At 42.9% G+C, this 25,928-nt stretch overlaps 1 protein-coding gene across 4 annotated transcripts in view; it reads right to left on the bottom strand.

Annotated features, from left to right (window-relative positions):
- Positions 1 to 132: 132 nt before the first annotated feature.
- LOC127359498 (ribosomal protein S6 kinase alpha-3) overlaps positions 133 to 25,928 on the bottom strand; it is a 50,863-nt gene continuing 25,067 nt past the window's right edge. The window contains exons 1-21 of one of the 4 annotated variants that reach the window (XM_051393395.1): positions 19,795 to 19,925; positions 17,439 to 17,555; positions 16,217 to 16,298; positions 15,251 to 15,331; positions 15,027 to 15,106; positions 13,685 to 13,791; positions 13,535 to 13,572; positions 12,916 to 13,058; positions 10,764 to 10,834; positions 10,028 to 10,116; positions 9,295 to 9,359; positions 9,090 to 9,192; positions 8,849 to 8,958; positions 7,677 to 7,802; positions 7,508 to 7,597; positions 6,793 to 6,951; positions 6,483 to 6,644; positions 5,695 to 5,771; positions 5,489 to 5,606; positions 4,548 to 4,688; positions 133 to 3,966 (exon numbers count right to left, since the gene is read on the bottom strand). In XM_051393395.1, coding sequence (XP_051249355.1) covers positions 3,844 to 3,966; positions 4,548 to 4,688; positions 5,489 to 5,606; positions 5,695 to 5,771; positions 6,483 to 6,644; positions 6,793 to 6,951; positions 7,508 to 7,597; positions 7,677 to 7,802; positions 8,849 to 8,958; positions 9,090 to 9,192; positions 9,295 to 9,359; positions 10,028 to 10,116; positions 10,764 to 10,834; positions 12,916 to 13,058; positions 13,535 to 13,572; positions 13,685 to 13,791; positions 15,027 to 15,106; positions 15,251 to 15,331; positions 16,217 to 16,298; positions 17,439 to 17,555; positions 19,795 to 19,905 — 2,193 coding nt within the window. In that variant the 5' untranslated portion in view covers positions 19,906 to 19,925 and the 3' untranslated portion in view covers positions 133 to 3,843. Of the gene's footprint in view, positions 3,967 to 4,547; positions 4,689 to 5,488; positions 5,607 to 5,694; positions 5,772 to 6,482; positions 6,645 to 6,792; positions 6,952 to 7,507; positions 7,598 to 7,676; positions 7,803 to 8,848; positions 8,959 to 9,089; positions 9,193 to 9,294; positions 9,360 to 10,027; positions 10,117 to 10,763; positions 10,835 to 12,915; positions 13,059 to 13,534; positions 13,573 to 13,684; positions 13,792 to 15,026; positions 15,107 to 15,250; positions 15,332 to 16,216; positions 16,299 to 17,438; positions 17,556 to 19,487; positions 19,673 to 19,794; positions 19,926 to 25,928 lie in introns of those variants that run through there. The other 3 variants (XM_051393396.1, XM_051393393.1, XM_051393394.1) reach the window with 3 other exon arrangements.

Below are 25,928 nucleotides of genomic sequence, written 5' to 3'. Positions count from 1 at the left end.
TTATTAAATCTAAAAACTGAGATGTGTGTGCAGCTCTGGAAATCAAACACTGTTCATATAATATATAGATACTGAGTTCAAGGTCCTGTTTTACTGGTTTGGTTATAAAAGTCAATCAGAGTCAATTACACGTTTATTAGCTGATTATCCTTTTTATTTTAATAGAAAGTCCAACTCTCACTGCAGGTACAAAAACAGAGAGCTGGCGTAGCAGCAGGGCTGAATGCGTCTAAAAGAGAAGGAGGAGGAGGAGGAGGAGGAGGAGGAAGATGGAGAGAGAAGAAGAAAGCTATACCCCTGTTCATAATTACAGAAAAAAAATCATTCCTTTTACATTCCTTTATCCCAGAGCTGTACATCGATAGACGAGGCGAAGATCAACATTTATATATTTCATATTATTTATAAAACAAAGAGAATCTGTGAGTTCAGTCTCAGAGCAGGAGAGTTTTATCCCTTTATGTTGACGGACATTCAGAAGAGCACAGGGAGGAAGCAGTTTCAATCTTTCACATAAACATTTACAGTATGAAGGTTAACAGATGCAGGATTTTTTGGGGTTTTTTTGTGCTTGCTGATTGTCTTCAGGTGAGAGGAGGCACACACAGGTACAGAGCGTTATTGATGAGATCCACTGAACACTGAACTCTGGGATCAGGGCTTTGTTGGAGGACGTATCTCACAGCTCAGTGCGGTTCTACGAGATCGACACATTTCCGAAGAGATTACTTTAAAACTGACTGATTTCTTTCACCCAAACTATAAAAAAAAAGTTAATTTAGTTTCAGTTGTAAGTAAAATAGACACCATGTTCAAATGAATTCCAAATGTGTAAAAAGAAGTCGAAATACTCCATTCAAGTAAATTCAAAATAAAAGTACAGATGTATTATCAGTAAAATGTTCTTAAAAGAAAAGTCCTCATTATGCAGAGTGTTAGAATATTATATTATTCTGTTTTGATCTCTAACAAATACCATAATAATATTTTAATGTAGCTCATCAATGTGAATTTAATTTTAGATACCATAGATATCTTATCGTTGATTTCTGATGTAAAAAGTAACTGAGTGTTAAATGAACGTAGTTTATTACATCTATCTGACAACTGGAGTTACTTCTGAAATATTTTTATATGAAATAAACAAATGATGAGCTCATAAAATAACCTCTAACCTCCTCACACAGTTTCATTTAAACAGTAAATTTAACAAAAGCAGAACTTCATCTTTTCTTATTTTCTTCCCCATAAATCATCTTCAAGACCCCTCCCACTTAAAACCAGCAGTAAAATGCTGATTAACTACCTTTTACTTTTGATACTTTAAGTACATTTAACTGATGATAAATGTATTTTACTGGTAGTGGAGTATTTATACATTCTTGTACGGGAAAGTAAAAGATGCCTCAACCGTCTGCTGATTTGATTTTGACAATAAGTGCCCAATAATTCAATAATCAATCACTCCTATGAAGTAGTTCCTTCACTGATGAGCCTCCAGGATGGCGTACATACTCACAGGTCGAGGCCCGGATACAACAGCGATGGTTGCAGCCGTACCCAGGAGAGTGTTTCTGCTACACTTTGAGTTTTTAAAGGTTTTTGCTGACAGAAGAATTCCTCTTCATCACAGACATTAACACGTCTTTGTGGTAGAAGTGACGCCTTTAAACACAACAAACGTCAGTGAAGGACGGGGGTGAAAGAAACACCCGTGGATGGATCAGGTTGTGGAGTATTAACTCTTCTGCCTCCTCGTGTCCTGCTCGCCTCCCCCTCGCTCACATCTGTGTGCTTATTATGTACATATATTCTCTCCTGCTGGACATATAAAAATGCATTGTCTTGATTCATAGAAACCTGAGTTGCTCGTATATATATTTACAGTTCAGCTCCTGTCTGCTGCACATACGGAGATGATCAGTCGGCTCGTACAGAAGAAGGTCGGAGGCTGATCCGGGTTCAAGTCTTCTTTGTGGAAGCAGGAAGCTCTCTCGCCTTTATGTTTTTGCTGCTCTCAGAGGGTAATCTGTCCTCTGGCAGCCTGTTAGGTAACCAGGTCACCTTGTTTCCAGGTAAACACAACATCCTGCTGTTTGTTTTGTGGGTTTTGTGGGGTTCTCTTGTTGTGCAAATGTCACCCGTCTCCTCGAGTTAAAGCTGCTTTTGTACTTTAGATTTACTGACACGTCTTAAAGCTGCACAAGGCAAGAGTTCTACATACAAACACGACTAAATTAGTGTCGTATCAGCCTGAAAGATGCTTTACATGGAAGGTAACTAAGTACTTTTATTCACGACAGTTCAGCACAAGTCTGAGGCGCTTGTACCACTTTTTACTCCACTACCTTCGTCTTCTTCAGGTGAATAAATTAGGATGTATTATTATGGACCGAGCTACCCAGCGGTGTGTAAAGTGCAATAAAGTGATACAGTGTCACACAAGTGCCAGATTAGAGAGTAAAATGAGATTCAGATGTAAGAGCGCAGTCTGTCCAGAGGAGAACTGACTCACAGCCATCACTTTGCATCGTGTTACAGACACCAGGGGGCGCCGTTTAAATGCAACGTTGCCTTGTGCAGCTTTAAAAACAAACAAATACAGCATAAAGGCAGACTCTGCTTCCTTTATGTGCTCACATTATTCCAATGAGAGCGAACAGGTGAGAGAGAAACCGCTCTCTGGACTCTAACCCTCAACAAATCCCACCAAAAGCTCAGAATCAACAGTGTGTGTGTGTGTGTGTGTGTGTAGCAAAGCCTGATATATCTTATTCCTCCGTTGTTACACACACACACACACACACACACACACACACACACACACACACACACACACACACACACACACACACACACACACACACACACACACACACACACACACACACACACACACAGAGTACTGACACTGATCGCTGGGCTTTCATGGGATTTGTTGACAAGAAGAGAAATAAAGGATACTGCCAGTCTTGTCCTTTGAGTTTTTCTAGATGAACCGTTGGACACTTTGAATATTCTGCAGGCTGAGACGAACCAATTTCCTTTTTGTTCTGTTTCGCACCTGAAAGGTAAAATACTGGATCCTGGAAGTGTGACATGTACTAAATCAGGCTCCTGAGAGACTTTTTCTTGATCCCAAAAACATCAAGTCAGAAGTTAAGTTTGAGTAAATGCTTCTGTTATCTCTCCTACGTCTGGGTTTCTGTAGTACTGAAGGTAAATCTCGAAAGCAAACAGCAACATTTTGAGGCCCGAGGCTGCTTTGAACACCTTCTTTCCTTTTTCTGCAGACGCCGTCATCTCAGAGGCTACTTGAGGTTTAAATATCGGATCTACAGCTACGCAGAACCATAACGACAGTATAACTACAATGATCCTAGCTCTTTAAATGCATACATTAGATTACCATGTTCCTATGTTCAGATTTCCCCGTTTTAAGTAAATAAATACAGTACTTTTCTTTTCCTGACGCACACTCGGTCTCCGGGTCTACGAGCCGGCGCTGATTGTCCGAAGCAAAGACGCCACAGGAGGACTCGGCCTCCAGTGGCGGGGGAAGAGTCGACAGGTTTTCATCACAGCTCAGTCCGGCTGTCGACAGCCAGCCGCGAAATCCAATCAGAAGAGTCCATTGAGGTGCAGGGAGGGCGGGGCAGGGCGGGGGGGGGCGGTCTCGGCCGTTCCTATTTGGCGTTAGCGGTTCCTGGGTCCATCAGTAGTCTGTCCCACCGGACTGGATCAGAGAGAGAGAGAGGGGAGGGAAGGGAAGGGGGTCCGGCGGAGGTCAGATCGAGGTCAGAGTTGAAGGGGGAGTGTGGGGCGGCGGGGCGGGGTCAAAGGTCACAGAGCGGTGGAGGTGATCTTCTTCATCCCCCTCCGCTGCGCCAGAGTGGAGCAGCCCACCGGCTCCAGGACCGGGGGGACGTTCCTGTTCAGGGCCGAGTAGGTGGCAGCCATCGCACCCTGGAGGGGGGGCACAGAGAGAGTCAGAGGGCTGAAACTATTGATTGATTGATTGATTGATTGACACCATTTTTTAATATAAAACAAACAATTTAAAGTCTTTTATTGAGCCAGAGATGAAATGACCCCGTTGTAATGTAAAAGCTTTAAAAGAATAAAGAGCGGAGAGTAAAGTGGAGTCAAATGAAGGTCGTGAGACCACTGGAAGACTTTAACTGTAGCAGCTGACTTTAGTGTAAACCTTTTAGATATCAGTGTGAGTAAAGTGTGCAGCACTAAGAAAGAGAAGAGAACAACCAGACGAGCGGCTGAGGCAGAAATCTGCAGCACAAATTATTCTCCGTCTTCACACTCGTCTGCACGCTTTCATTATCAAATCATTTTTCATTTGCACGCAGGATTTGGTGCCTGGTGTGAACTGGCTCTCTGTCAGCGGCACGCAAATGCAAAATGTGTCGTTTCCGTGACAACCGATGTGTGGTTTTTTTTTCTGATTCATGTGTTTTGTAAGCAGACGGGACTGAGAGGTTCGGGAGAGCAGATAAGATCCACCACAGAGAGTCTGAGCGTGTTCCAGTCACCTTGACCAGGTGCGGCGCGTCCTGTCTGTTCAGGGTGTATTTGGGCAGCTGGTCTCTGTGCGTCACCCACGGGTGTCGGAGGACCTGACCCGCCGTCAGCCGCCGGTGGGGGTCGACGTGCAGCATCTTGGACACCAGGTCCTGAGGGAGGGTCAGAGGTCACACGTGAGTGAAAAAACATATACAGTGAAAGAAGGAAAGAGAGGAGGGAAAGACGTCATTAAATTAATATCTACATCTTCAACTCCTTCACAACGGTTCAGTATCTATATAAATTAAATATAATAATACAACTTTTCTAATTACCAATGTCCAATTATATATCCAAAATGTAAGATTCTTACCCATATTTGACTATTTTTACTCCTATTTAAAAGCTTTGTGCACATTTTCAATTAAACTAAATATAAAATATGAACACATAACCTTTGAAATACTGAATAATTCAGCCAAGTAACTCCTGATCAGTACAACACAGCACAACCTTCTCACTCAAAAGCACTTGTAAATATTTGTCATCATGCACTAACACTAACGTTGCACTGTAGTCACATTGAACTGCGTCTTTTACAGGACGTACAGTTACAGTTGTTCGTTCTCGGTGACGGGAGGCAACTGCACTCTTTTCCAGAGGTTTGAGGGCAGTTAACGACTGCATTGAAAAATGGGAATATTGAATATAAAATGTGGTTTATTGAACTGACATTAAAATGTTTTAGAGAACTTATTATAGTATAATTATTTAGGCAATGACTCGTGACTTTTAGGAGCTCCGTCTCCCTGTTACCCCGTTCTGCGTCACTTCACTCTCCTCCATGTTTGTTTGTTTACTACATTTTCCCGCCTGCATGCTGAAAATATTACCGTAAACTAAAAAGTGTGATTTGCAAACAAACAAACAACGGAAAATAAACGATAGATCTTAATATGAAAGTCCACACCTTAGCCTCAGCAGAGACAGAGTTCCAGTATCCTCCAGTGAGCGAGAACTTCCCGCTGCCGATGCGAGCCAGAATCTCCTCCGGTGTGTCCTCCGGTCCGTTAGCGAAGGGAGTGAAACTGGAGATGGATGAAGGGCAGGAGAGAGTGAGATGGAGAAAGTATTCATATACAGAAATAAGAATGAGTGAAGACAGAAGACACCCACCCTGTTAGCATTGTGTAGAGCAGGACTCCCAGACTCCAGATGTCACAGGCTGCATCATAACCCTGCTTCTTCAACACCTGTCGGACAGACATCATCAGTTCCATGTGAGCAAACTGTTTCAGATCACATTTATTTAACACCTGTTCTGCTTCCTCTCTCACGCTGCTGAAACAAATGTTTCTGTTTGTGTCTTTCATGCTTACACTAATGCTCGCCAGCTGTTTACTGTTTACTGGATATAATTGGTTTATTTTATTCTTTAGTTGATGATAAATAAAGACAATCGCAGACTCCGACAAACAGAAACAGTAACAGGAAACAACAATATGACAACACAAGCAGCATTCGTTCAACACTTTTTAATGTCCCCTGGAAACAGTTTCTATTGTCATCAGTGCTTCTTACAATGTTTCTGTATTTGTTTGTTTCTCTTTCTGTATTTGTTTGTTTGTGTTTCTGTATTTGATTCAGTTTTCTGTTTGGTTGTGTTGTTATGATTCCTCTCCCTGAGGGTTGATCAGTGCAGTATTTAGTTTTCAGTATTTTCAGTGTGTTTCTATATTTGCATGTGTTTTTCTGAGTGAGTGTTGACGCCTTAGGGCCACTGTAGGAAAAAACACTCAAATAACACTTTCAAAGAGTCAAGTTAGAAACCACAAACACGTGACTGATGCACAACATAACATCTCAGTATCACAAACCAAACCTCCTCTTATTCTGAGACACACAGAGACAGAAGAGACAGACAGTGCCGGACCTGAACCCCGAACACGGAGAAGACGCCGTACCTCGGGTGCCACAAAGTTGGCGGTGTAACACGGAGTCATGAGCAGGCCGTTCTCTGCTCTCAGCTGTTTGGCGAAACCGAAGTCGCAGATCCTGATGGACTCGGCGTTCCCGCTCTCGTCCACGTAGAGGATGTTACTGGGTTTCAGGTCTCTGTGCACCACCTGCAACCACAACAGAAGAGGCTCAAGTTTAAAGACTTATACAGGTCTGCTCAACCGAAATCCTGTTCTTGTGTTTCCTGTACTTTATTCTACAATGACCCATCAAGGACCTCGCCCCCCCCGGGAAGCTTTAGCGACCCTAACGCACCCCCTGTACGTGCAGGTACTCCACAGTCTTGGTGATGGTGTAGAGGACAGCGCTGGCTTCTCTCTCGGAGAAAAACTTCTGTCGGAGGATTTTGTCCAACAGCTCGCCTCCTTTCATCAGCTCCGTCACCAAGAACACCGACCGGCCGTCGTCGTACACCTACCACAGGAAAATAACACAAACAACGCTTTATTTAGTCGCACAATCGTCACCAATGTAACAGCTTCAGATCTGCTGATTCTGGGTATTACTTCCATCACTGGTAAATAAAACATTATTTATGGATGCAACAGATCTGAAAGTCTGTAGAGATAAGAGAACTAAACTAAAACTAGTTTATTATGTACATAATATACCTAACAAACCCTTTATTTATAATCTTCAGACAAAGCGCTGAGTCATCTCTAACAGCAGAAACATGAATGCAGAATATAATTGTCTTTAGAGTTACTGGAAGTGATTCAAGTGAGGGCATCTTCACCCAGCAGCAACACGGTATTTTTAACTCTAATTATCAGTGAGTCACAGAAAACTGAAACCAAATTGAAACCATTAGCATCAAAGCAGGGAGATTATTGTTTTGTCCAGCAGCTACACAGACAAATCCACCAGATTCATTTAAGTTTCAGAGTAGAGAGTGGATTTCCCCTTTGAAGCCGTTTTATTCAGTATTATTGACGGCTGAAAGGAGGGAACGCTGTTTAAAGTCACTCACATCCTTCAGGGTGATGATGTTGGGATGTTGTCCGTATCTCAGCAGGATCTCCACCTCCTCCGTCGGGTCTCTCTTGGCCTTGTTGATGATCTGTAACAGGGACAAACGGTGACCACAGAGCAGGAGAAGCTGACCGCAGACGTCCCGCCGCAGACCGCAGATGTTTTACCTTGACTGCGTACTCCATGCCGGTTCCTTTGTGTAGGCAGCGCTTACAGATGGAGTAGGACCCGACGCCGATGTCCTCTTTGATCTCATAGGCGTCTGAGAACTGGGACGTGCTTCTGTGCAGCTGCTACGTGAAAAGACACAAATGTCGACACAAACATTACTAATAATACTTAATTACTTAATAATACTTATTGAATGAGGGATCAAGATGCATCTCACTGCTCTTTACTGAAGGTAGAACAGTTTTTTACTGAGATATTCAGCAGGGATATAATCTGGATTTATCTGGTGTTTCTGGTTGTAATGTCTCTCCTTTTTCCCATAATACTTAATAGTACATAATAGTGTGAATGCCTTGCAGAGGGAGCAGACGCCACCTTTTATGGGTACGCAGTGAGCTCTCCGCCCTTTGCCTCCGACACTGCTCCACCAGTGGCGTCTGTGCACAGCTGTCCATTAAAGTTGAGGAAGTTTACCAGACGTACATTTGCCGGCGCGACCACTTAGTCCTCGTCCTTGAAGCCTTTTCTCTTGTAAATGTGTGCATTACAGAAAAACTCCTAAATCACTGGCACTCCCTTTCATCTGTTCAGAAAATATGGCTTCACCTTCACATCTGGTTCTCACCCGGTATCTCAGGTACATTCCTTAAAGCTCTTTGGTATATATGAGATTTAAAATGTCAATATGTTTATTAATATTTAATATTTGCTATGTAAAGATATAGTGGAGTCATGGTGTCACACTCCCTCTGTCTGTGTTGCTAATGTACGAGGTAAAATGACCGCTTTTTGTCTCTGGAGTCTGGTGAGCGATAGTGATATTACGGCTATTATCTGGTTAAACTAAAGGTCTGTCTCTGTAGGGATCCTTTCCATTACGTTTTAAGACAATTAGAATAACAATCTGAGTCTGTCAGTGGGAGAAACAAACACTTTTAATGGATTCTGACGGGCAGATTTCTCCCCAAAGATAAATGTTAGCTTACATTTCTGCCCTTTGTCATGAATATTTCCACATCTAACTGTGAATTTATGGTTTATTTTGACCTAACTGGCATGGTGATCGTTGGAAATCATGGCTACAGAAAACGTCACTGCATTTTATTGCAGCTAACAGGAGGTTTCACCCTATAAATCATGTTAAATTATAGTATGTAAGTGTATGTACCTGAACAATAGTACTGGGTAGTGGTTGTGTGTCCTCTTCTGTTATGGCCACAAAACTGAATCCTCTGAACAGCTGATGGGCGTTGGCACTGGGAGGAACCCCCGGAGAGTCTGAGACACAAACACAAGCAGCTGTTGAACCTCGCCGCTCAAATAAATCACATTTTTATTCACAATGTAGTTCAACTACGTGGTGTGTGAAGAGGAGGAGGAGGAGGAGGAGGAGGAGTGGCAGTCGGTACCTCTGGGTGTTTTAGCTGTGAACTCTGGATCGAAATAGAAAGTGTCATCAGGTCGTCCTGCAGCCGGTTTGAAGGGAGGGGGGATCTCTCTGCGGAAGAGTTTCTACGGGGGAAGAAGGAAACGTTAGAAACCTCTGGCAGCGACGTACAGACAAAGAAAGCAACGTTAATATTGTATTCAAAGTTCATTAAATGAGACACTGACGTTCCAGTCGATGGTGTTGAAGAAGTGATGCCTCTTGATCTCCTCCACGCCGTCTGGTCCCGCTCCTACAAATAAACACAACATCACTGATCCCCTCTGATACTGAAGACCTCACAAATATAGAGTTTTATTGTTAATTATCAAACAAACAGGAGGAAATTGGGCTTTTGTTGGGGACTATTTTCAGTTGCTGATTGATCTACAGTTTGGTAGGTTTAACTATAAGTATAATCATTTGGAAACCAATTGACCCGAACTGTGTACTTGCTGTTTGAGGTTTGTTTATTGAGACTGACTGTGAGTCAATGTGTTTGTATTGTAATGTCTATTCTGACAAATACCGCCAAATACAACTAATACTGAAACTAATAAGAAACATTTTTAAACAATAAAAATTCTTTGGAAACTAAACTGAAAATAAAAGCCAAATAAAACACAAAGCTAGACTCACTGCAGGATGGAAGCGGCTCAATATTACGGTTTCTGATCTCTGTTTGGAGGAGATTTGGGTACTTCCCATCTGACTCATACTGACTCTTCTGCAAATAAGTAGTGCATGTTGATTTATGCTCCACTCAAGTGCAGCTTAATTGACTATATTTAACACATTTTGTGGACAACGTGTGGATGTTTCCATCATGGCGGCTGCAGACACTGGAGATACAGCACATCTGGGCGTGGGAAAGGACAATCATTTGCTCCTCTTTTACTGCTTTGCTCTGAAGGTTATTACCTAATCTGTTGCCGGGGTTGCGTTTGAAAAGGTTCCTGAGGAGACTTTGAGCTTCCGAACTCAAAAACTGCGGCATTCCCAACTTGGCCCTGCGAAAAAAAGAGCGTTGCTATATAAATGTTTTTTATAAAGCAGACAGAATAACTGCGGTGTTATCAACCGTCCATATTGTATATCCAAACTGAAAGTATCTGAAAGACTAGACGACAATATGCCACACACACACACACACACACACACACACACACACACACACACACACACAGGAAACACACTCAGCAATCTGCAGAGTCCACTCAGCATTTCTCTACAGACGGACTGAGAATGAAAGCGAGACGACGGAGGAAACAGGATGGGTTAATACTTCCTCTGGATTGTTTTTCTTTTCTCCGGCATCATTCTCTCTTTCACCTCTCACCCCTCCCTTTCTCCCTCCAACCTAATCTTCTCTCACCGTCTCCCTCCCTCACTGTTATAAATGGCTATCAGAGCACTCGAGTCCCATTGCTCTTATCTTTGCTCCTCTTCCTCATCTTCCTCCTGAGTGCTGCACTTTATCTCCTCTAAAATAAATCCTTCCACTTTCCCTTGTGGGCTGCAGGGATGGAGGGGAGTCTCACAGTGTCTCTCTCGTACTGTCTCTCCCTCCGTCTCTTCTCGGATGTACAGTGAGCTGTAATAAAAGCTGTTAGGTGGTGATTGGATAGGAGCGCACCGACAGTATAAAGTGTCTTACTTGAGGATCATGGTCATCGTCTCTTTCCGGTCTTTGCCTTGAAACGGCAGCGTTCCCGTCAGCATCTCAAACTGAGAGGAAGAACAGAACATGTCCACGGTCAGAACTTGTTGTTTCTTGTTGTTTTGTTGCTATATTAAAGGTCCAGTGTGTAACATTTATGAGGAGCTATTGGCAGGAATGGAGTATAACAGTCTAGGTATGTTTTCTTTAGTGTATAATAAGATTAGTTGTGTTCTTGTTCCCTTAGAATGGGACATTTCTGTGTTTCTAGAGAACCAAACACTGACTCTAAACAGGGACATTCGTGTTTTTGCAAGCGTTTTGCAGCCACCGTAGTTTCTCCTTCACGCTTGGAAGCGGGGGGTGAAATGAGTAAGTCCTACACACTGGACCTTTAACTGTGATACAGACAAGCAGTGTGCAAACTATACTCTGGGTCTTGGATGGGGCCCACTCACTCACTTACTCACCAAAGTTTGTTTTATTCTGAAAGTTAAAGTGAGTATGGTGACGGCAAGAAACTTTATTAAAGTGAATCAGTGATGAATCAACCTTAATGCATGACTCATACATCAATAACAGCATAAATTTACACATGATCCACGATGATGAAGAAACAGAAATGCGTGTAGCATATTGTCAGTAATTCAGAGGGAGCTTGTGTCTTATTAAGAGCAACCTGTAGCTCGCACCCTGCATACAAAGATCTGAGTTCACCTCTGTTTTGCTGCTATACAAATAAAGCTGAACTGAATTGAAAGTCCCCCTGCACACTGTCTCCTCCTGAAGGCCGCCTCACGCTGTGTGATGTCAAACTGACCACGATGACAGTTGTAAACCGGGAGATTAATGCGGTGAAATGTTTTGGTCAGCTTTGGATTTCGACACTGGGGGCAGAAATTTAGGATCAAATTCTGATAACGTGACTGCCGCTGTGTATACAAACATTCATCTGCACAGTGTGTGACGAGCACTGGACCTGCGAGGACCTGATATCGCACATCGTCCACAGGAAGTCGCCACAGCTCAGTGGTCAGCGCACCGGCTACTGCAGCATGTGGAAGAACTATCATCAGAGTTTAGATTAACTGAGCCGATTGTTTTCAGGCTCCAGACCCAAACTAAAACTAAAGGAGTTCACGCTGTCTCGAAAACCAACATATGGAAACAATTCTTCAAAGTGTTGGCGAGTGAAGCCGTTACACATTTTAATTAAGACATCATCTGCATGAATCTAATCCTCCAGTGAGCGGAGGTGGCAGAGGCAGATGTGAAGACTCGAGTGTGAGATGAAACCGTGAAGACAATGAAGTGTGAACTTTGACAGAGGTGTCAGAAACATGAATAACGCTGTCTGTTTTTACAATAAATAATGTTTCATATTACAAACGTTTGTAGTGTGACATTCAGCCGTCACAACGTACATTTTCAGACGACGAGTGACTTTATTTGTTCCATTAAATTCCGCTTTTCCACCGCATCGTACAGCTTGACTCGACTCTACTACTTTATGTTGGTTCCACCTCAATCGAGGATTCAATTGAGTTGAGCTGATGATAAAATGTGAAGTGTTAACACTGCCGATGGTCACCGGACGTCCTGCACAAACAGAGCATTTCTAAATAGTCAAGCTATCACCAACAGCGATTAGGGATATCGAATACTGATAATAGTATTTAATAACACCGTTACAGTTCTAACAGCTCAGATGTTCCATGTTTTAGATGTTGCCTCTCCTCTGCACGCCTGCTCGACTGACGAGAGTTTACGTAACGTCACACAATTTTGTCGCTGTGGTCGATTGATGAAGCGCAGACTCAAGAACGCCATCCCTTCGTATCGTGTTGTGAGAGTAGCAGCTTCTGTTTTTGTGGGAGTACTTAGTGTGTAATAAATGATGATGTATCATTATAGATTAATCTTCCCAGCAGCATAAAGGAATCTAAATGAGCTCCCCGTCTACCAGCGTTTAACCTTGTGATCAGATCAGTGTTGTGGCGAGACTACAGAGTGGTGACTATAGACGGAGAGAGGCAGCTGCGTGCTGAATATCGGATCCAATTATCAGCCTTGTTCCTAACTGCGATTATTTAACAGCAGGGAGCGACGTGGCGCAGTGTGACCACATAAACAAACCGCCTCCTCTCACCATCAGCACGCCGTACGACCACCAGTCGGCGCTGTGCGTGTGTCCTCGCCTGTTCACCACCTCCGGAGCCATGTACTCCACCGTCCCACAGAAGGAGTAGGCCTTGTTCTCGTGGTCTATCGACTCCTTACTGAGGCCAAAGTCTGAACACACACAGGTGATAAAAGGCTTATCAGACTTTACAGCAGCTTGAGACAAAGGCCACATAATGGAGTCTCACACAGGTACTTCTACCTGTGTACTGTGTGTGTGTCTGTGTACTGTGTGTGTGTGTACTGTGTATGTGTGTCTGTGTACTGTGTGTGTCTGTGTACTGTGTGTGTGTGTACTGTGTGTGTCTGTGTACTGTGTGTGTCTGTGTACTGTGTGTGTGTACTGTGTGTGTAATGTTTCTGTTAGCTATGGTGCTACAGACGTAAAAATTAACATGAAATGAATAAAATAAAGAACACATGTAAACGAGTAAACGTGTAAAAGACTCACACAAGTAGTTTGTGTAGTTATGTCTCGTTTCAATGTCACGCAGCAGTCCAGATGAAAACACACACATACACACACACATACACACATATATACACAGAAACACACACATACACAGAATAGGTGTAATATTACGCACCGGTCAGCTTGATGTGTCCCTCCTCATCCAGCAGGATGCTGAAATAACAGAAATTGATTTTTTTTAATATTCTGAAGGAAATAATGTCTGTAGTGTGTGTGTGTGTGTGTGTGTGCGTGTGTGTGTGTGTGTGTGCGCGCGCGCGCATACTTCTCTGGCTTGAGGTCTCTGTAAATGATGCCCAGGCTGTGAAGGTGATCGAGGGCCAACGCGAGCTCTGCCAGGTAAAACTTCACATCCTCCTCTGTGAACATTACCTACAACACAGACACGCACACACACAGTTTTCACAGCTCATTAATATTTGCATTAAAATAAAATCCACATCCAATTAATCCAAGAAGCTTTAAAGCTGAAATGTGTAATAACATCTGACAAACTCTGCAACTGAGAGACGTTTGAGGAACCTTTATTACTTCTACACTACATTAATTTACTTGTTAGTCACGATGGTGGGACAATAACGTCACTGTGCTCTGGCATCTTTGAATGTAAAGTAAAGAAATCCTGCAGAATGCTGCTAAAGCTCTTTGATAATAAGCAAGATAAAAATAAATGTATTTGACACATAATTGTACTGCTATCGTTTGGTATGCGGCAAAAAATAAAGAGTATTTATACTCAAAACTCCTCTTTTTTTCTTCATATAAAACATTGATTTAAGTTTTAGTCATTGTCTTGTGACTAAACATATTATATATATATATATATATATATATATATATATATATAAAACTACAATATACAAACTCATTATATACTCACGTCTATCAGGATTAATAAGACTAATTTATGATCTAAGATTCACAACTCTGAGTTATTCACTTCTCTAATCAGAGGTTCTTTTAACTTCTATCTTATTTCAAGTTTAGTGGAAACACACCAGATAAAATAACATTTCAGTCTAGTTTTTAAAGTTTGTCATAGTTTTTGTCATAAAACTTACTTACAAATGTTTTAATTAATCAAATTTATCCAGTAAAATGTGATTTTGGGAAACTATTAACTAAAAACTCCCTCAGCTAACGATCTGTCTCTGCTTTCTCCAGTTAGTTTGTTGTTCTGTGTCTGTGCTGTGTTACTTTACTGCGTCTCCATCTTTTCCTCTAAATGTCTGTGCATTCACTGAGAGAGAGAGAGAGAGAGAGAGAGACCAGGAGAGACCACATCGGTCCAGTACAGTGATCCAGGTCTGCTTACTGTCCCCCAGAGCTCAGTTTTTATGCTCCACATATCTGGAACAACTCTCAGCTCTTTTAAATCTTGCCTGTTTGTAGATGTTTACTGAAGAAGAGCTGTGCCACATCAGAACATCTTCTCATTAGAGAATAAATTCCTGATTAATATCCTATTTATTATTAATTAGATTTAGCTGAGTTTCCTGTTTTATATTCTCCAGTTTGCCTCTCAGACATCGAGATCTTTCAGACTGTCTTGGGAACTGTGTTACTGAAGCACAACTGGAGTGAAACCACTGATGAAGAGGAGTTACCTCCTTAGAGAGACGAGTGAATAGATCTCCTCCTCTGAGGAAGTCCAGGATCAGGTAGAGCTTCCCCTCCGTCTGAAACGCTGAGGGAGGAAGCAGAGAAGGAGTTGAGATGTGATCTGAAACGTTGATGGTCTGCCCGCTCGGCTAAAAGAGGAGCAACGAGTTCTGATTGGCCGGTGCGGCGCTGGTGACTCATCACGGAGGTCTGTTATTGGCTGACTCACCGTAGTGCAGTTTGACGATGAAGGGATGGTTGACCTCCACCAGGATGTCTCTCTCCATCTTTGTCCTGACCCGGTCACGCACTGGAAACACACACACACACACACACACACACACACACACACACACACACACACACAGAGAGAGAGAGAGAGAAACACATAAATCACCAGATAAGACACTCAGTGAAAAGCCAAAATAAAACAGCCTCCCTTATTTGGTTTCTATTTTGGGTGGAGAGACTCCCAGACGGCAGTGGATGAGTAATTGAATCCCGGAGAGAGAGAGAGAGAGAGAGAGAGAGAGAGAGAGAGAGAGGCGGAAAATCAGCAACAAGAAGTTTAAACAACAAGAGAGAAAAAGGGGAAAGTAATAAACGATGACAGGAGAGGGAGAAGCACAAAAAATAAAAGGAGCATGCTGTATTTTTTTTCCACCAGCAGATGGTGTATGACTTGATTTGAACATATATTTCTCCTCCTCTCCCCCCTTACACCTCTTTAGCTCTGTGGATCTCTGTCGGGTCTCACGTTAAGGTGTGAAATTCCATTTTGGGCGACAACAACTGAGCATACGAGGGAAAAAATCCACTTTACGTCCTGTAAAGTATAAATGACTTCATCCACAAAGACCTTCAACTCAACTTTAACACAATTTAACAACAAAACCATCAGTCTTGTAGTCTGTGACCATTTTAAAAGGTCCAGTGTGTCACATTGAGGAGGATCTAACCACAGGGGTGTTTTCATTAGTGTTTAATCACCTGAAAATAAGAATCAGAAAGAGCTGTTTTTATCTATTCCTCTTTCTCATCCATGCTCTACCTGATGGCCAAACTTCATGTCAAAGAAAGTTTATTTTTTTTAGATATTTTTTGCATTTGAACCTCGGACTGCTGCAGGAAGGACTCGGCCCTTTGTACACGAGGCACTCGCTCTAACACCTCCGTCTCTCTCTCGACTTTGTACCTTTCAGTGTAGCTTTCTTCAGGACTTTCATGGCGTACAGCTGACCGGCGTCTGGCCCTGTGATCTTCCTCACCAGAAACACCTAAACACACATGGAGGGAAAAATCAAGTCAATTTAATGATAAATCTTTTTCCAGGAGCTTCAGCACTTGCTTTCTCACGGTCATATAATTTACCAGAAGGTACAGTATCGACACATTAAAGTCCAGTTTTATTTCTCCTTTTGTAATGATGCAGGATTCACGATGAAGTGTCTCAGGTTCATTAGAAGTAGGTGTTAGCCCACTTTCATGGCTGTGCTCACCCCAGACGAGTGTAGTTCACTACAGTTTGCCTTTAACAGTAACATTGACTTAATTTAAATCTTATTTTACAGAAAATTCATCTTCTAGAAAGTGAAAGTGTTCATTGCTATATTATTTTTTTTTACTTTCCAGAAGATAAATGACTAAATTACAATTCAAATTGTTCCAGGACAACAGATTATTCCCAGGATATCTGGTCATTGTAATCTAACTTGTGTCTAAACTTCCAGGTTTTCCAGGATGTGTGCGAACCCTGATTAATGTAATACATGTGTACTGTGTGTGTGTGTGTGTGTGTGTGTGTGTGTGTGTGTGTGTGTGTGTGTCTGCTGAATGTAGTGTTTATTACATGTACTCTGTGTGTGTGTGTGTGTGTGTGTGTGTGTGTGTGTGTGTGTGCTCTCTAAGAGTTTGTTTGGGTTAGCCCATTTTTCTAGGTCATACTTATGTAGATTAACTTCAACAGAAACACACACACACACACACACACACACACACACACACACACACACACACACACACCTCAAGCGGGAGGCTAATTGTTCATTCATAAAGACGATGATACCGAGCGGTAGTGTGAAGGGCCCTCAGCACTGCCGTCTCCGTGGCAACGGGCTCTCAAACACTGGCACAAGGGAAACATTACGGGGATTTGAGTGGAAATGAAACCCACTCTTATGCACACACTTAAGCCCACTCACCTGCAAGCACTGACAGGTATACAAACACACACACACGCACACACACACACACACACAGACAGTGGCGTGCACAGACTTTTTGAAGGGCAGGGGCGGCTCCCAAGAGGGCACTTTAGCACGTGTTTTTCAACAATTGGCGACCCCCCCTGTGCACACCACTACACACACACACACACACACACACACACACACACACACACACACACACACACGTACCTTGCCGAAGGAGCCTTGTCCCAGGACCTTGCGGAGCTCGAACTGTCGTGGGTCGGCCTTCTCTGATCCCTCTTTCACATGGTTAGTGATGTTGATCTCCTTGATTGGCACGTCATCCTGTAACACACACACACACACACACACACACACACACACACACACACACACAACAGTGTCATTAATACGGTCTGGGATTCACACTCTTTAAAATAAATCAATAATGCTTATTGTCCGGTAACTTTTCTTGGTGAAATTCGACCCCGACTTCCCTTCCCCTGTTTGGAGATATTATTTACACTTTGAGACAGAAGTTTGCCAACTGTTGGACCACTGGTTATTATTTTTCCATAAAATGACAAAAAATGCTATTTTGTTGACCTATTTATTAGTTTCTGGTTGTTAATAACTGGTAAAATGTGTCGGAGAACCACTATATTAGACCATTATTGGAGATTATGGACAAAGTGCTGCTTTAAAGCAATATCAGGTTTGTATCGGATGTTTGCGTCAACGTGCTGAAGTTTCTTATTCACTGCTGCTTCTCTTTGTCTTAAATGACAATAAAGTGTATCAGAAGACATTTGTAGACATCACCACGATAAGAACAATGATTATAACGATAACTGAAACGATACGAGCACCCACGCTGTGAAACAAACCAGAAGGTTATAGGTTCACAAAGACGAGAGGAGGTGGGAGAATTAATCTCTCTGCTGTCCATCAACATGATCAGTAACTAATGTTCAGAAACTGAGTATGTCTCAGGTAAAGTGACAGATTTTATGTGCGATTTGAAGCCTTAAATTACAATATTGTCCATTAAGTTGCTCTTTATATTTATAGTTATTGTTCTAGTTCTCGTCCTTTAGACTACAGGACCTTGTGACGGGCATTTTGTAGATCAAATCAAGAAAATAATCAGCAGATTAGGTGATAAATACTGATATAAAATACAGATTCACATATATCTAACGTGCGCCTGTCCAAACGTAGACGTCTCTGCTCTCGGGACAGTGAACGAGCCTTCAGAAGCTTCATGTGGATGTAAAGACAGAATCTGAGCTCATCGTTCACATTCACTGTTTCACTTTGCACCAAAAATCCAAAACAGGAAACAGCAGTGAAAACAGGAAGCGTGACGCAATCTATGTATTGGAAATATCTGTCTAGAAAAAACTAATGACACAAATAAAAAAATCACATGACCCTGAAGGCTGAATTAAAGTACTTTAAATAACTCTACTGAGACTATGTGGACACCTGGACTCGATCCACTGATCCAGTTGTGGAGGTTGTTTCATTTACTAAGCGAGGCCCCTAATAGCTAAATATTTATTATGATATATAGATATAAAGGACTTTTACTTTACAGATATGTTTACAGTAACAATGCTGAGTTTTCCAAGTTTCCCTAAATCACTGATTCTGCCTGTCTGCTTTCCCATCCTGCCGATCATCAGGTTGCTGATCAGGATTCATTGGAACGAAGACGTCCAACCCGAACCAGGAAGAACAGATCAAATAGTAGATAAAAGTAAGAACTCGGGCGTCCACAAACATTTCGCCACATTTAAACTTTCATATGATAGCTGGTTTAGCCTCAAAAGACCAGAATGCAATGCAGTGAGCCACACCTATTCCTAAACTACCACAGCTTCTCACTGCAACACTACAAAAACACACAAACAGCTGACTGGAGCAAACTCAGGCATGTTCTCCGTTCTCTCTCTCTCTCTCTCTTTTTTCTTGAAAGGCATTCTGGGAAATGCAGTCAATAAAGCAATCCAAAAGTAAACTACAACATCCAAAGAGAGCGACGTTATCAGCGTGTGAGCATATTTTCCTTTGAGTCCAGGCTTCTTCACATCTCAGTGAATCACACACAACAGGTTGAGCAGGGTTCCCGAATGTTCGTCATCCGCTCGGTGGGAGATCTCACACACACACACACACACACACACACACACACACACACACACACACACACACACACACACACACACACACACACACACACACACACAGTTGTCATGGAGCCACCCTCGGTACCTGCTTCCCGCTGTAGCAGAGTGACTAATGATGCCATACTGTGTGAGTCTGTTTGTACCCACTGACACCATCCCCTCCTTCAAACTCTTTCTAAAGCCAGCCCGCTCTTCTTTGTGTACTCAGGATATTGATGCAGTAAACAGGTGAACGCATCCAGACTACATTTCCTCCCCGCCACTCTCCCTCGCCCTTCCCATCATCCTCTCTGCTCTGCGCTCCATCCTGTTTCTCTTTCTGGCTTTTTTTTTTTTTTTTTTTTCTCGCCTTCCTCTCACTTCCACGGCTTCGCTCCCTCCTCCCTCCGTACCTGTAGTTCCCAGGTGGGTGACCTGTTGGCTGCCGGGTGTCCCAGTGCATTATGGGTCCTGTAGTCCCGACTGCGGATGAGGCTCTGTGGCGCTAACATGCTCCCGTGCATCGACTGCCAGGCTACAGGATGGAGCCGGCGCCGGCTTCTGCTCGTCCCTAACACTTCTTCCTCTCTCTCCCTCTCTCTTAGCCTGTGTCTACCTCTCTCTCTCTCCCTCAGAGGAATCCTCGCCTCCCTCCCTCCTTCTCCTCCCTCGTTCCCTCATGCCTCCTCGCCTTTTCTATCTTTGTTTGAACCGTTCTCACCTCTCCTCTCTGGTTTGCACCTCTCTCTCCTCCTCTATCTTCCTCATTCCATCTGCATCTTCCTCATGGGAGAAGGTCAGACTGCAGCAGGAGTGTGTGCAGCCACATGTGTGCAGGGGTGGACGTATACGGATTAAACTAAAAGTCAAGCCTTTAAAATGTTACTACAATAAAAGTACGGAGTTATCATACAGCACACTCAGTGTTTTAATGTTGTAGCTGATGAGTAGTTTAATCTGCAAGATGCATCCCATTTCATCAAGTTCATTGAACATTTTCATCTGAAATATAACTACTTATGACAGTTCTCAGATAGATATAGTGGATTTAAAGTATATAGTATATAGTGAAGTATAAAGTCACAGGAAATCAGCTGGTGCAGAAGTAAAATGTTTTCTTAGTGTAGAGTATTTAAAACGGTCTGTAATCTTGTTTAATTAGTCTCTGATCAGATAGTTGCTGATTAAATCAAACTTTAGACTGCATGTTGTTGAGACAAGGTTCCTGTCCGCCTGTTTGTGCTAAAAAAAACTTTACATTTAAGCAACAAGCCAAGTTTAGTTAAATTAAAATGTTAATATTTCTCACTGTAAGCTTTCAAAATTTATTCTTTTGCAACTTTCAGAGCTGAAAACCAGCGACTGTATTACCAAACTACAGAGACAAAAATGTACCCTCCACTCTCAGCCACACGCACACAAACATGAGATTTAAACTGCATGTCACCGGCGCCGAGTGCAGAACACCACACCGCCGTATGTAACGGAGCCACCGGACGCAGCTCGCCGCTCAGAGCCACAAACACCTGACAGAACAACAAAAACAGAGTTTGGACGCCGTCAGTGGCTGAAAATAGAGTCTGAAAATATGAGGAGTTTAGGAATGTTGACATTTCAAGTGTGTGTGTGTGTGTGTGTGTGTGTGTGTGTGTGTGTGTGTGTGTGTGTGTGTGTGTGTGTGTGTGTGTGTGTGTGTGTGTGTGTGTGAGTCAGAACACAGATGGAGGATCAGAGCCGAAGCGACAGGATGCTCATGTAGCACCTCTTAATCACAGGATTAAAACTGCAAACCCTGCACCTGTGCTCCCATCACACACACACACAAAATATTCATACATATGCACACCTGCATGCGCCCACACACACACACACACACACACACACACACACACACACACACACACACACTTTACCTGCCTCTCTAACCTGTCATTGTCCCTGTTATCGTTTATTTCCATCTCAACCGTGCATAGAAACACACAAACACATTCACAGCTTCCAGCTCGACTCTTCCGCTGACTATTTAAGAACATTTCTGTCTCACACACTCACACACACACACACACACACACACACACACACACACACACACACACACACACACACACACACACACACACACGGAAACAAGCACAATGCCACTGGTGGTAAATTTAAGCTGTGTGGCTCTAAAAGCTGTCATCCTGAATCCTGGTTATGAGCTTTGGGCTGGTCAGCAGACGTTGGTCACCTGGTGCGTAAAGTCGAAAGGAAATTGAGCTTCTCAGTTTATTCCCGATCTTGGAAACAGCAGCTGACACCTTTAGTAGCTTGTTCTGGAGCTTTCGATCGTATCAGTTTCATGGAGATGGAGTTCGGCCGGTCTGTCAGGGAACTGTACAGACTCAAATTTCCATTTTTTCCCCGAGGACTTTGAGGACTTCTCGTCCGTGTTCGCTGCTGTTTTCTTTTACAGGAATAAAACTTTTAAGCCAACGTGGACGAGAAGTTTTCATAACTTTCATCACAACTGGGAAACTCCATCTACTGACTGATAATGACTGGTCAAAAGCTCAAGAACAGCTATCAAATGAACCTCTGAGGTGAACTTGTTTAGCCAACTAGGGCTACAACAAACATTATTTTCATTATTCATTAATTAGCTGATTATTTTCTTGATTATTCTTTGTCCAACTGACTGAATATTCAGTTTACAATAATATAAAAGACAAAAAAAAGCAGCAAATCCTATTTTTCTGTCAATTGATTAATTGTTTCTGCTCTATTATAAACTAATGAAAGCAGCAAAGTTTTGAAAGGTTCCTTTTTTACATGTTACTTTCACAGGTTCTGTTCTCTACGCAGTTTAATTTAAAAAGGGGAACTGCAGCAATTTAGTATTGCAAAATCAAGTCAAGCTCAAAAAATGCTGGATCCTAATGCAACTTATCAGCAACTGTCAAAGAAGAAACCTGTGAAACAGTTTTTCTTGTGTGCAAAACTGGTGGAACAGCCCTTTAACTTTAAGATCAAGTCACCATCATCAGGTCCTGGAGCTGAACAAACCAGGTAAACTGCTGTCAGATAGTCATCCACAGCGATCTTAGCAGAGCTGCTGGACGAGATGATAAACCTGCTGTTCATTTATAGTTTTAAATAAATTAGCTTTATTTCATCGAGCCAACGGGTTGTAAACTAATTAGACAGCTTGAGACTCTCCTTGTGATCGCTGTTCGCTTTCTTTGTCTTTGCTGCCAAGTTTGTGTTTGTGAAGTGTGATCTGTGGCGATAAGAGCAGGTCGGTCAGGACACGCCATCGTAAAATATGTAGCAGTCTTTCTCTGGAAGTGTTCGCCCTGATATCTGCACTGATTAGATGAGTTACTAAAACAAACAGTGGGGTTAAGAGGTTTCCACTGAGCCCTCGGTAACACAGCTGGAGAGGACGCAGCACAGCAGCCCTGCAACACTGCACATCATCTGTCCACCATCAGATCTAATTAAGAGGCCTCATGAGTCGAGTGAATCAGTATGATGTTGTTACACTGTTCTGCACACAGCGGCAGACCTCCCCAACGGACACATTACAGCCATCATATCAAATTAACATAAACTCTGCACACGTTTCTAAAACCTCTGGTGGAAACCAGGCGGTGCGTGTGTCCGGCTGCAGGGAGATTTTATTATTGTGAAGAACTTATGAGGAGCGGCAGCGAGAGGCAGCGTTTGTAATACAGTGAGCCTACAGACAAACAGCAGAGGAGCTGATGGTGCTGCTGTATCAATACCGACTACAGCTGCAGCATGTGGTTAAAAAGACTTATTGAGATTATTCAGACAGATGTTGTGATTGCAGTTTGATTCACAATCAATGGGAATGATCAGAACTGTTGAAGAGGAAAGAAATCGGAGGGTAGTGGTTAAAAATCACTCATACGCGTTTAAGCCACCTGTTGGCAAGTAGTCACATGATCAGCATGGATAAGTAATGATCAATGTAGAGAGGTAAGTCACATGACATGACCATATTCAGCAGAGGAAACAATAAAAGTCCCTCAATGTCAGGATACAACAGCAACAGACACTAAATAGATCTTTAAACCTGCCAGGGAATCTCTGCAGAACTACAGTATAAAGAATACCTCTTTATAATGATGCTTCTGTTCAACGGTGGATATCTTAGGACACGTCAGTCTTAGAGAGGATGAGGGTAGTGGTAACATGATTCCCCCCCCCACACACACACACACACACACACAGACAAATGTTTGTGAGGGAGTTTATCTATCATATTGGTGAATGTGTTGTCACTGTGCTGCACTTTTCTTCTATGATCCCTTTGCAGTCCACAGTTTTTCAGAGTAAATATTAAAAATTTCACGTTAAAGAAAAAGGGCAGATTTCTGTCTGTGTGCCATCTGGTTTCTGAAATAGCAGCACACCATCAGCTGATCTCACAAACATAAACACCTTCCACTCGGCCGAGCTGAGATCCTCTTTGCTACTTCCTGATCTGACGCCAGAACTAGCACGAAAAAGTCATCACTATGTATCCGCCATTCACACCACTGACATTTATCCAAACTCAAAAGGTGACAGATGTCTTCTGACAGCTCAGATAAAACAGAAACTCATCATCAGTTAGTACGTTGAGTATTTTGAATGTCTGTAAGTCAACAAACATACATATTCAGTCTCCTCAGTCATTGTCTGACCAATAATATGCCTGAGACCTAACCTGAGCAGACGCACTAAAGCCCCCCCTCACATTCAGGACTACTCACAGACATACAGGAGTGTGCTGGTCCACAACAGCCTAAAACTGCACCCCTGTTTTTCCCCGCTTGCTCCCAGCAGCCAGCATCAAACGTCTTTGGCGATCTGTGGCGGCTGCCGTCCGTCCCGGCGAGCAGCAGGAGACGTCTGAGCGCCTTCAGCCGAGTCCTCAGCGCCCTGATGAGGCCGGCTACGGCGCTCACACACGCCGGCTTGGCCTCCGGCGCGCAGTGTGTCATCACTAAGTGAACTGAGAAGCCTGTCTGGAGCAACACTGAGGCAGCGAATGACTTGGACTGGGACAGGCAAACAAGTATGTGAGTCAGTGTGAGGGGATACCCAGAGGAAGGGGAGGGTGGTGTGGATCCAATTTGGGATGGGAAGTGGGATCTCCCCCCCACTTCTCCGCTAACATGCAGCTGTAACCTTCCACCCAGTGTTTCCATCAGGTGTCCTGGAGATCCCCGTTCACCCCACACTCACATAACTGGCTGACCAATGACTGAATACCACGAGGAAGAGAAACTCCCACTTCTATTTTCACACACACACACTCACTCAGGTTTTCAGGACAGCTCACAACATGCACATTTTAGTCATAAAGATCAATGAATGTCTGAAAAAACAGATATTTAATTTACAATTCCTGCATATGAAACAGAAAAAGCAACAAATCCTCACATTTGAGATGCTCAAACCAATAAAATCAATCTACTAAATGACTAATTATTTAATCAAACTGTTACAGAACAGAAATTATAATGTATTTGTACATTTTATAAGACAAATTATTCAAATTCTATTTACTATTGGGCCGCTTTAGTTAACTTAGGAGTGAGTTTAGCTGACAAACACTCCCTATTTGCTACCTAGTGCACCACATTTAACCTCCACTACTACACTGTATGTGAGTAGGACAATATATGCACTCTAAACTGTTCTCACCCTGGGGTCTGGGGCCTCCCCCCGGGGGGTAATTTCACTATTATTCCACTGACTAGAAGAGAGGATATATAAGATTGACTCTTCATCTCTTCACTGTTAATCTACAGTACAGACATTATGTAATAACTCTTATCAGACGGGGGTTCCTGAGACTACGTCTGATCAAATAGGGGTCTGCATCAATGTGAAGTCAGGAACCACGACCTCATAGTGTCAACAGCATATAGCTCATTCACAATCATCAGGATAATGGCCAAAAGTCAGTGGACACCTGACCTTCACACCTATATGAGCTTGGACATCCCGTTCTGAACCATGAGATTAATATGGAGTCCCCCCCCCCCAACAGCTGCCACTCTCCTGGGAACTCTTTCCATAAGAGTGGAGTCTTTACAGCGAACCATCTTCATGGACCTCGCTTTGTGCACAGTCAGGCTGCAACAGCGCGGCCTTCCACAAACTGCTGCCACAAAGATGGAAGACTAAAATGTCTTCGTATCCTGTCACATGAAGAAGATACTTCACTGGAATTAAGAGGCCAAAACCTCAAAAACAGCCTCTCATAGCACTTATTATGGAGATTTCATGGCTACGTGCTGGTTTTTATGATAATGTTAGCAACGAATGTGGCTAAAACACCAGAATTCAGTAATTACCTATAATCTATAATGCTCTCACTCCCTAAAATTCCCTTGTTTTAGATGATCTTCCTCTTCTTTACATCTCTACCACAACCAAACACACACACACACAGACGTGTGTTCATAAAACCAACAAACACAAGCTGACGTACAAACGACAAACAGTGACGCGCGCACACACACACACACACACACACACACACACA

Source organism: Dicentrarchus labrax, unplaced genomic scaffold (assembly GCF_905237075.1).
Source record: "Dicentrarchus labrax unplaced genomic scaffold, dlabrax2021, whole genome shotgun sequence".
Classification (NCBI taxonomy): domain Eukaryota; kingdom Metazoa; phylum Chordata; class Actinopteri; family Moronidae; genus Dicentrarchus; species Dicentrarchus labrax.
The sequence above is the reverse complement of the archived record's forward strand: the minus strand, read 5'-3'. Positions and strand labels throughout refer to the sequence as shown.